Source organism: Apodemus sylvaticus, chromosome 11 (genome assembly GCF_947179515.1).
Source record: "Apodemus sylvaticus chromosome 11, mApoSyl1.1, whole genome shotgun sequence".
Taxonomy (NCBI): domain Eukaryota; kingdom Metazoa; phylum Chordata; class Mammalia; order Rodentia; family Muridae; genus Apodemus; species Apodemus sylvaticus.
Genome location: NC_067482.1, coordinates 22,654,429 through 22,665,727, shown reverse-complemented (window position 1 = coordinate 22,665,727; position 11,299 = coordinate 22,654,429). Strand labels below are relative to the sequence as shown.

Genomic DNA, 11,299 nt, shown 5'->3' with positions numbered 1-11,299 from the left:
AATTTTAGTTCAACAGTATCAGGGACAACAAAAAGCAAACAAACTTTGTTAACCTTGAGTTCATGTTCCATGTGTATATTTACACAGGACATTACACCATCAGACTCATTTGTTTTGAAATAGGATTGAAGCTATGTGTTAATTCTGGATTGATTGAACTTCCATAAAAGCAAGAAAATCTCTGAATGATGACAGATTTCAGCAGAATTCCACTTCAGCAAGATGTCTATGAAACAGACTTCAGTTTTGCTATTGATACAGCTCATATGCTACTTTAGACCTGGAGCCTGTGGGAAAGTGCTGGTATGGCCGACAGAATACAGCCATTGGATAAATATAAAGATAATTCTGGATGAACTTGTCCACAGAGGTCATGAAGTCACTGTACTTGTATCTTCTGCCTCAGTCCTTATTGAGCCTAGCAATGAATCTTCTATTAATTTTGAGATTTACTCTGTACCTTTGAGTAACGAAGATCTTGAACGTACTTTTGAAAGCTGGGTAGGTGAATGGACATACGATTTTAAAAAACATTCAATTTGGACATTTTATTCAAAAATGCAAAAAGTCTTCAGTGAATATTCAGATGTCATTGAAAGTTTCTGCAAAGCAGTAGTTTGGAACAAGAGTCTTATGAAGAAACTCCAAGGATCTAAGTTTGATGTCATTCTCGCAGATGCCATCGGTCCCTGTGGGGAGCTGCTAGCAGAACTACTTAAGACACCTTTAGTGTACAGTCTCCGCTTCTGTCCTGGATACACATATGAAAAGTACAGCGGGGGGATTCCACTCCCCCCCTCCTATGTGCCTGTGGTTCTGTCAGAATTAAGTGACCGCATGACGTTTGTGGAAAGGTTGAAAAATATGCTGCAGATGCTGTATTTTGACTTTTGGTTTCAAACATTTAATGAGAAGTCCTGGAGTCAGTTTTACAGTGATGCTCTAGGTAAACTGTGCATTTTATTGTTACTGTGAAATCCTGACTTGATGTTTCTTTAAATGGGAATGTAGATAAGTGAATATAAAAGCATAGAATGAGATTCTTAATTGTGAACTGACAAAGTAAAAATAGAAAACAATCAAATAGCTTCAAAACAAGGCAAAATACTATAGAGTAACTATTTAGAACACTCCAGAAATTACTAAACAGGCAAAGTGAGACAAGGATGATTTCTCTTGGTAATCATTTCATCTGCTCAATGTTTGTCTCAGTAAAGGAAACTCCACATTTCATTGAGTGGTATAAAGACTGTAGATGAGAACACTAGAGACTCAACATTTACTACCCCAACTATCTGTGTAGCACTGAAGAAAACACATTCCCTTACAAAAGTTACTCTCTAACAAATTAAAAGATCTATCAAGAATATCATGAAAGCTTTTTCACAATGAAATAGTATCGCTAAAACCAGAAAAACACAATGCAACTTTATTTTCTTAGAATTTCAGATGTCTTACATCAATAAAACTTATATCTTAAAGCTTTAAATCTTGTTACAAAATGCACACTTTTATTAATTTATTTTTATAATGTCTTTCCATTAAATAAAATATTACCTAAATTAATAGGACAGAGTTGAAATGTTAACTACTCATGGAAATATCCAGCTATAACTTTGATATATACAAATGAGTTAGTAATACTAGTCTTCTGTAATGAACATAGTACAGCACTGATAAAAGAAATTTAGTCATACCTTACCAATTACCACAGTGAATTTCAAGAATCAGAAATCAAGAAAATAGCTGCTAAATGTATAAAATAGACTAATCTATGACAGCTGTTTTTCAAAGCATTTTCAGGCTTCTTTGCATGAGTCAAAATATTTCAAATTTATGGGTGTTAACTTTGGAAATCAATGTAATTTTCGCACAATTAATATTTACGTTACTACAATTATATCAGAAATAATAATTGGGACATTTTAAATTGTTTGTCCATATAACCTCAACTCATGACTTGAAATCACACACTATTTTCCAGACAAACTGCTATCACCATTGTGAATTTATGTGGTTTTGCTTGTAGGGAGACCCACAACATTAACTGAGATGATGGGGAAGGCAGACATATGGCTCATTCGAACTTTCTGGGACTTGGAATTTCCTCGCCCTCTCTTGCCTAATTTTGACTTTGTTGGAGGACTCCATTGCAAACCTGCCAAACCACTGCCTAAGGTAACCCTATATTGATTCCCTTGATAAACCATTTTTCTTGTTTCATGGACACAATTCTTTACCATTATTTCCAGATGTTTGGTTTCATGAGACATATATAAAGTGGATTAGAACTCTCTGACAATTGGCATATACATTATTTTCTTACATCTCTGGGTCTCATTACTTAAGAGTGTCAAATCACTTTAGAATGTGGTCAGTGATTTAAGGGTGTTTAGGTAACTCATAAAAGAGTATTTATATTCTCTTCAAGAACATATAGTAAATGCCAGAGACATGTCGAACAGCTAAAGAAACAAAGTATAAATTTCTTCACTAAAGAGAAATTATATTTTACTAGAAAATATTATAGTGATGAAGAACTATTATATACAGTGTGATAAATGTTATTATAGGTAGATAATAGGTGTTATTATAGGTAGATATTATAGGTGTTATTATAGGTAGATAAATAGGTTGAAGAAATATCCAACAGAGATCAGAGGTAATGTCCTAGAATGTGAAGTTCCAGTGACCTGGCCCAATGTACAGGGTTAGATTAATGAATGAAAAGAAGTGAGAGAAAAACAGAAAATTGTAAGAATCACTGCCAAGACTTAGCTAAGCAGGACTATGACATGGCACACAGATGGTTTTAGACAGCTTCATGTATGCGTGTTCCACACACAGTTCCCTTTTAACCTTTCCATTTCATTGTAATCTTTCTACATTTAGGTTTTACAAGTATTTTGTTTTTTTCTCTGTAGTTTCCACATACAAAAGAACACAACACTGTTTCTCTGTCTGGCTCTCCTGTCCTCTAAACAATAGCTATTTCCTAAGTTTCATAATAATATTTTTCTATCTGAGTAAAACACAATTATGTATATTTACCAACAGTTTATTACACATTTATCAGTTGAAGATTTCTAAGATAATTCTATATTGGAGGGATTATAACTAGTGATGTAATAAACATTATTATGTAGATTTTTCTATTGTAATTATTTCTCTTAAATATCACCAAGAATGACATAGGTTAACTATACATATCATATTAATGTTGCTTATATAAAGAAGCTTATTTCTGTTTTCTATATCATTTTACCTTTATAACTACAATAAATGCATAAATGATCAATTTCCATATTATCTGTGGGACCATTTTTGTACTACTTAAATTTTTGTTACATTCATGATAAGTGGATTATGATGGAATATTGATATATTTTGAATTGAAATTTTCTGATACCTAAAATTATTGAAAGATTTTCAGATAATTGTAGGATACTTGCATCTGAAGGAATGATTGCTTTGGATTATATGCCTAAGTTTATTTAATTCTGATTTCTTATGATGATAGAGATCTTTTTAAATTAATGCACTCTGAGTAATTTACAGACATTATCCAACTCTTTAGAGGGTCTGTTTTTCTTTGTTATTCCCAAGCTTTTACTATAAGGTACTCCTAACTTTCAATTCCCAATTTATTCCCAGTTTATTGTTTTGGTTGTGTGTGTGTGTGTGTGTGTGAGAGAGAGAGAGAGAGAGAGAGAGAGAGAGAGAGAGAGAGAGAGAGAGGGAGGGAGGGAGAGATGGAATTTTCTTTTTGGGCACTAGAACATCTTTATTTTTATTTAAAATGTACTACAGATAATTTCTTTCATTTCAGTGTAAGAATAAAAAAGAATTTAATTAATTTACATATATATATATCTCAAATGCTGCCTACTCTTGGTCGCTCATCATAGAGTTCCTCTCTATCTCTCATCTCCTCCTCTCCCTTCCTCCCTACCTCACTTCTTCTTTTCCACTCCAGTAACTGCCCACAGTTAACATCAAAAAGGTTACCTGGAAGAGAAGCTGGGGATATATGGGAAGGTGGCAAAAAAGAGACAGAGCCCAAGATGACACCTGCTATTCAAAGTCTCAAAGTTTAATGAAGAACTCCCAATATATAGGCAGAGAAAACCCTTCCCTAAAGGCTGGAAGCTTCTCAGCAGAACTGGTTCAGTTGCTCAGCAGGTGGCCAGTGTTTCTCAGGAAACTGCAGGCCATTGAATAACAGTAGTATTCACCTTGGTCTGAGCACTCCACCCTAGGTAGAGGGGATTATGGCAAATGTGGGAGTTCCAGTTCAAAGGCTGGGAGAGGAACTTCACATTGGTTGAGGTCAGGTTCCTGCCAGGTGGCATAGCACCCCAATAAGGCTCTCTACACACTCCCTCCTTCACTGCACCTCCCTCACATTTCTTTCAAAGAAATCATGAAAAAAGAAAATCAAAGGGATGAACTTAAAAAACAAGACCAAAATAACACAAGTTAAACAAAAGGAAAGAAAAAGCACACAAAACACTTTTTGAAAATGGCATTTATATTCCTGCTTGGTGATAAGTTCTGGTTTATGATTGATTTACACAGTCACTCAATATTTTTCCCCCTTTGTTATCAGATATCAATTGCAAATAGCTTCTTAGTTAGAAGTGGAAGTACATGACCATTTTCTAGTCTGGAATTCATCTGGCTTGAACCTGTGCAGCTCTTAGACATGCTGCTACAATCTATGAGTTTACATTGTACCTGATGGACACTGAGATGTCATTCATCCCCTGTGGCTCTTATAATCTTTCTCCTTCCTCTTCATGTTGTTTTTAAAATACCTCCTAATGATCCTCTAAATTTCACTGACATCTCCAATAGCAACAATTTTGTCCTCAAATTTTCTTATTTTCATCAATTGTGCTATAGTAAAAATGCACCCTCCATGACCACGTAAGTCCTGAGGCAATAAATATACCAGTCTCCCTAAAACAATTCCCATAATTACATGATTTCCTATAGTAATGTTTGCCTTAGTCCTTTAGCCAATGCTTCCCATGCAGCCATTCATTTGTGATGTTACAACTCTCTTTGTAGGAAATGGAAGAATTTGTTCAGAGCTCTGGAGAACATGGTGTGGTAGTGTTTTCTCTGGGATCAATGATTAAAAACTTGACAGAAGAAAAGGCCAATATTGTTGCTTCTGCTCTTGCCCAGATTCCACAGAAGGTAAGATAAAGAGTCCACTAACTGCACAAATGTATTATAAGTCTATTGACCTCTGACTGGATTACAGTAGGGAAAAGTCCTGTGGAGTGTAAGGTATTGGGCTCTTTCCTATGCATCTCAAACAACATTTTAAAAAGAAAATTATGAATTGTAGAGGATAAAATATTAATCTACTTATGATTTACACTATGACCTGAAAGATCACACTTAGATTCAGCATGGTTGTGCACACCTGACATGTTGGCACTTAGAGATCTGAGGCAGGTCCCTTTCTTCATATTTACAACCAGTTTACACTTCATGTTGATTCTCAAGCTTTTCTGTTCTATTCAGTGTGTCAATGTGTCAAAAGAAGTGAGAGGAGAAGAGAAGTAAAAGAAAGGATGGAAGAAAGGAGAAACAGAAAGAGGAAATGCAATAATGAGGATTATACTGCTGGGGCTGGGAAGAGGCCACAGCGAGGCATTAAGAGCACTGTCTGCACTTCGTGAGGAACTGGGCTTGATTGCTAGGACTTCCATAGTAGCTCACAAGTATCCCCAACTCAAGTGCCAGGGAATCTCATGTGCGCTTCAGAGCCCCCAAATAGAACACTCACAGTGCATGGAATTACATGCAGGCAAAACACCCACATACATAAAATGAAACAAAAATGTATGTAAAGAAAGACAAAAATATCTTCTTCCCAATAACTGATGTGGGAAAATATAAGAGAGAAGATAAAAATAGACACTGACTCAAGAGTGAGCCCAAGATTATAAAATTATGAATTCATCAGAAGGAACTCTGCTTCTAACACATAGGATGAGCATGTTTCTCTGGATGGTGAAAGATGGAGTTTTATGTAAGCAAGGATAATATAGGAAGAATCTAACAGCTCGCAACTCCATAGAATGTATAACTGAATTATGTTCTAAAAGCAACAATCTTTTGATGTTTGTAAACTACATTTATTCTATTACTTGATACTGATTTCTCCTATTGGAGAGATAATTTTTTATGTTACTAAGCACAAAGCACACAGAAAGGAAAGACTGACAGTTCACATTCCAGTGTGTGAGGTTTCCTTGTACTTTAGAACTCAGTTTGATACTAGACATTAAATGTATTTAGGACAATAGAAAGCATATTTTAAATTTTTGTACTGACGTTTTTCCACGGACATTCCTAATAAATTTTATCTGAAATGAAGTAAATATATTTCCTGGAAAGAAAGAAATTATTTTTGGAAACAGTACATTGTATCATATGATTTATTATGAATCAAATTAAGCCTAAATACAATGAATAGCAAAAAGAACATGAAAGTATAGGTAAAACAGTGTGCCTATGATTTAAAAAGATGTAATATTGAGATTATATGATATATACATATACCCTATAAATATATCAGATTACATATAAGATATACATAATCATAAGCTATTACTAATTGACTATAGTTTTCCCGATAAGGTTTATATTATTTGCCTAAAAATTTTGTGTATAGTCTAATTTGTCACAAATTGTCAGACATATAAAATTAGTATAATTAAGTGTAATCTCAAGTTATTATGAAGCAATGTACAGAAAATGTATTGTTGATTTTAGTCTTTTACTATCTCGTGATAGTTTATAATTTTCCTCTCTTAAATTTCATTGTCTATCATCTGGATAATATTAAGCTGAGTAATCTCAATTCTCCAGAAATAAAATATACCAAAGCGTTGAAATTTCTGTAATTAAATAGGGTATTGTCTGTGTGTAACAGGTTCTGTGGAGATTTGATGGTAAGAAACCAAACACCTTAGGATCCAACACTCGACTGTACAAGTGGATCCCTCAGAATGACCTTCTTGGTAAGGAAAAATTCCACTACAAGTTTGTGGCTATAATAATATATTTATTAAGAACAGTGCCCTATTGTGCCTTCATATTTCCCTCTCTTTAATATTATGATCAGTAATTATGTAAAATCACTTCTCACTGCAGGTCATCCCAAAACCAAAGCTTTTATAGCTCATGGAGGAACCAATGGAATCTATGAGGCAATCTATCATGGCATTCCTATTGTTGGTATTCCCTTGTTTGCGGATCAACCTGATAATATTAATCACCTGGTAGCCAAGGGAGCAGCTGTTAGAGTGGACTTCAGCACATTGTCAGCTACAGACCTTCTGACTGCCTTGAAGACTGTCATTAATGACCCTTTGTGAGTGTATTTGTTGTTTGCTTCATTGTTTGAAATTGTTTTTTTTAAAGGTGGGTTTTTTCTTTTCTTTTTTGTTTCTTACTATATGACCACAACACTAGCCTTGAACTCATAAGTCTGCCTGCCTCAGCCTCCTGAGTGCTTGGATTGAAAATATGTGCATTCATGCTTGGTGTGAGTAACTATTCCTTTAAAATTAGTGATAGATTCAAATCATTAGATTGATTTATATCCCATTTGAAAGAGAATAATTTTGAATAACTTTGTGATATTATGTGTCACAAATATGTGCTTATTTTAATAATAAAGTTACTCTAAATGTATATTTAAATGAATGAGACATGATTAGTCTGAAACTATTCTATATACATAAATAATATCACAAATATATCGATTGGTAGCAAGGACACTATTTCAAAATATAAAAGAATGTACATAGTAATCATGAACCTTATTCTTAATGAAAGGTTAAACATTTACTGATATTTTCAAAGTTATAAAACTTTTGGTAAAACTTTATTTTATTTCTATAATGATATGTGATATTGCATAGCCAGTACTGAAGAAACGAGAGACAGTATTAAATTCTTACTATACCCAAAGAACACTATTTGTAGTTTCAAACTTTTCCAGTAGACAAATGTACCTGATGAGGTGCTCCAGAGGCCAAATAACAGGAGAAAGTGCAACTGGTTCTTTACATGCAAAGTCTCCTAGTCCAGAAACAGAAAAAAACATTGGTTTGAGTCTGGTAAAAATTCTTTGCAGGGAAGAATGATAACAAGTGTTTTCAAAACAGGAATCTAGTTATAAAAAGAAATTAGGAAACAGACTAAGAAGAAAATAGGAGAAACTGAAACTAGAGAGGAGATAATCCAGTATAACATACTGTTCCTGGATTCTTAAGAGAATTCAGTGTCTATTTCACTTCCTGTTCTTAAATCTTACACACACACACACACACACACACACAATTTGACTCTCCATACTTTTTCTTGCCAATGTTTAAAATATTGCTCAACAGCAAAATTTAAAATTAAAACTAAATATTCTATGGGGACTAAAGGAAAAACAGAGCTAGTATGTGCCACTGACATGCTGGTATACATTCTTAAGCTCATTAGTTGGACTTGGATGCAGGAGGTCATTAAGTACTTAAAGACCAGTGTCAGCTACACAGCAAGTTCAGAGAAAAGCCTGTGCTGAACAAGACTGTTTAACTTCCCTGTCATTCAACTCTCCCCCTGCCACCTCATAAATACAGAGCTTGAGTGGAAAGATTATGTGATTCATTATGAGTCACTTGTAGAACTTTTCCCAAAACCAATATATGTTATGTTAATCAGAAAATTAGCTTCTCTTTAATTTTGATTGTATACATTGTCCCTTCAGCTATAAAGAGAATGCCATGAGATTATCCAGAATCCACCATGATCAGCCAATGAAGCCCCTGGACAGAGCTGTCTTCTGGATCGAGTATGTCATGCGCAACAAAGGAGCCAAGCACCTTCGCCCAGCTCTGCATGACCTCAGCTGGGTCCAGTACCACTCTCTGGATGTGATCGGGTTCCTATTGGTCTGTGTGGTAACAGTGGTATTCATCATGGCAAAATGTTGCCTCTTTTGCTGCCATAAGACTGGTAACATGGGAAAGAAGAAAAATGAGTAGTGTCAAGAAGGCTGAAGCAGAGAGTCCTGAGAGAGGAGCCTCTGCCACCTGCTTCCAGCAGGAACCTGGTGTCACAACAGGTGCCTTCCCTCTGAAACACAACATTGTCATGGTGTCATTGAAGATGGCCATCGTGGATTCACTATATTTTGAAGGCCTGCAAGGGTTCATGCCAGATATATACTCAGAGCTATGAAAACAACATCCTATCTTCAGTTTAGAATGTTTTAATGTAACTGAAAATTATTGTCTGATTAAAGAAGGGTAGCCTTTACCACAGGTCCTTTAGGGAATAGTTGATGGAAGTTTGGTATACCCAAAAATAACCAGAAACAATGGCTACCCTCCTTTTTCAAACAATAATTTTCAAACAATTCTTACAGCTCCTGACATATATTCTAGTACTTCGGAGTTCTCTGACTTGACAAGATTATCAATTTACTTTCCTTCTTATCTCTTACTCATAACTCACCTGAACACTGTCATCTCATTCTGCCTTTTGGAGTAGACTTAAGCTGCCAAATGGTCCATTTTCTCTCACTTTTAAAGTACACATCCAAGAAAAGTCATATTTTTTAAGCCACAATATCACCTAGATCATGCTATATTTCAAATCTGAAACATCCCCCCATAGACTCACAATCTGATTTGCTGATTTTGTTTAATTCATTCCTACAGAATTTCTTACCTTGATTCAATAAAATATTAAAATCTTTCCTTATGTTCACCTTTCTAATCCCCACTGGCCTCACCCAGTATGCCCCAATGCCAGCTTTGTGTCTTACTATTTGATTTTTAATAAACCAGTAAGTTCAATTAGTGCTGTGTATATACATGCAGACATCACAGGACCACAAACATTGTACCAACAGTCACCTCACTCCATAACAATAATTTATCCTATCAATGAATCTATGACAGCCAATAGGTCTTTACTTTTATGTGGAGTATTAAGAGCTCCTCCTCATTTATTTTGGAATTTTGGCTACTTTATCTTATGCGAGTGATGGGCAGGTCACATTTGTTTTGAGTTTATGGATGCAATAACCATGTTATATCCAGAAGAAAGTGTTTCTTCACATGTCTCCTTATCATCAGGTTCTCATATTCTTTTTATTACAAAAATCTTAAGAAATAGTCATTTCTCATTTTGTTGGTTTTGTCCTATTGACTATGTCCTGTAGCTTACAGAGAGTTTGCAGTTTTATGAGGTCCCATTTGTCGATTCTTGTTCTTAGAGCATAAGCCATTGGTGTTCTGTTCAGAAACTTTTCCCCTGTGCCCACATGTTCAAGGTTTGTCCCCACTTTCTCCCCTATAAGCTTCAGTGTGTCTGATTTTATGTGTAGATCTTTGATCCACTTGGACTTGAGATTTGTACAAGGAGATAAGAATGGATCGATTTGCATTTTTCTGCATGCAGACCTCCAGTTGATCCAGCACCATTTGTTAAAAATGCTGTCTTTTTTCCAGTGGATGTTATTAGCTTCTTTGTCAAATATCAAGTGTCTGTACATGTGTGGTTCCTTTTTTGGGTCTTCAATTCTATTCCATTGATCTTCCTGCTGTCTGCATACCAATACCAAACAGTTTTTATCACTATCGCTCTGCAGTAGAGTTTGTCGTCAGGGATGGTGATTCCCCAGAATATCTTTTGTTGTGGAGAATAGTTTTTGCTATGAAGAACTAACCCTACATCCCATAGAGGGCTAATATCCAATGTATACAAAGAACTCAAGAAGTTAGTCTCCAGAGAATCAAATGACCCTATTAAAAATGGGGTACAGAGCTAAACAGGGAATTCTCAACTGAGGAAACTCAAATGGCTCTAAAGCACCTAAAGAAATGTTCAGCATCCTTAGTTATCAGAGAAATGCAAATCAAAACAACACTGAGATTCTACCTTACACCAGTCAGAATGACTAAGATGAAAAACTCAGGGGACAAGAGATGCTGGAGAAGATGTGGGGAAAGAGGAACACTTCTCCATTGTTGGTGGGATTGCAAGCTGGTATAAACACTCTGGAAATAAGTTTGGTGATTCCTCAGAAATTTAGACATAGTTCTATCTGTGGACCCAGCTGTACCACTTCTGGGCATATACCCAAAAGATGCTCCTATACATAATAAGGACACATGCTCCGCTATGTTCATAGCTGCCTTATTTATAATAGCCAGAAACTGGAAAGAACCCTGATGTCCTTCAACAGAGGAATGGATACAGAAACTGTGAT

General features: G+C 35.3%; 1 protein-coding gene across 1 annotated transcript; it reads left to right on the top strand.

Moving 5' to 3' along the window:
- The first annotated feature begins 222 nt into the window (after positions 1-222).
- LOC127696016 (UDP-glucuronosyltransferase 2B1) lies at positions 223-9,065 on the top strand. The gene is made up of 6 exons (XM_052198450.1): positions 223-946; positions 2,030-2,178; positions 5,074-5,205; positions 6,956-7,043; positions 7,177-7,396; positions 8,789-9,065. The coding sequence occupies exons 1-6, from the start codon at positions 223-225 to the stop codon at positions 9,063-9,065; spliced, it is 1,590 nt and encodes a 529-aa protein (XP_052054410.1).
- The last annotated feature ends 2,234 nt before the right edge of the window (positions 9,066-11,299 follow it).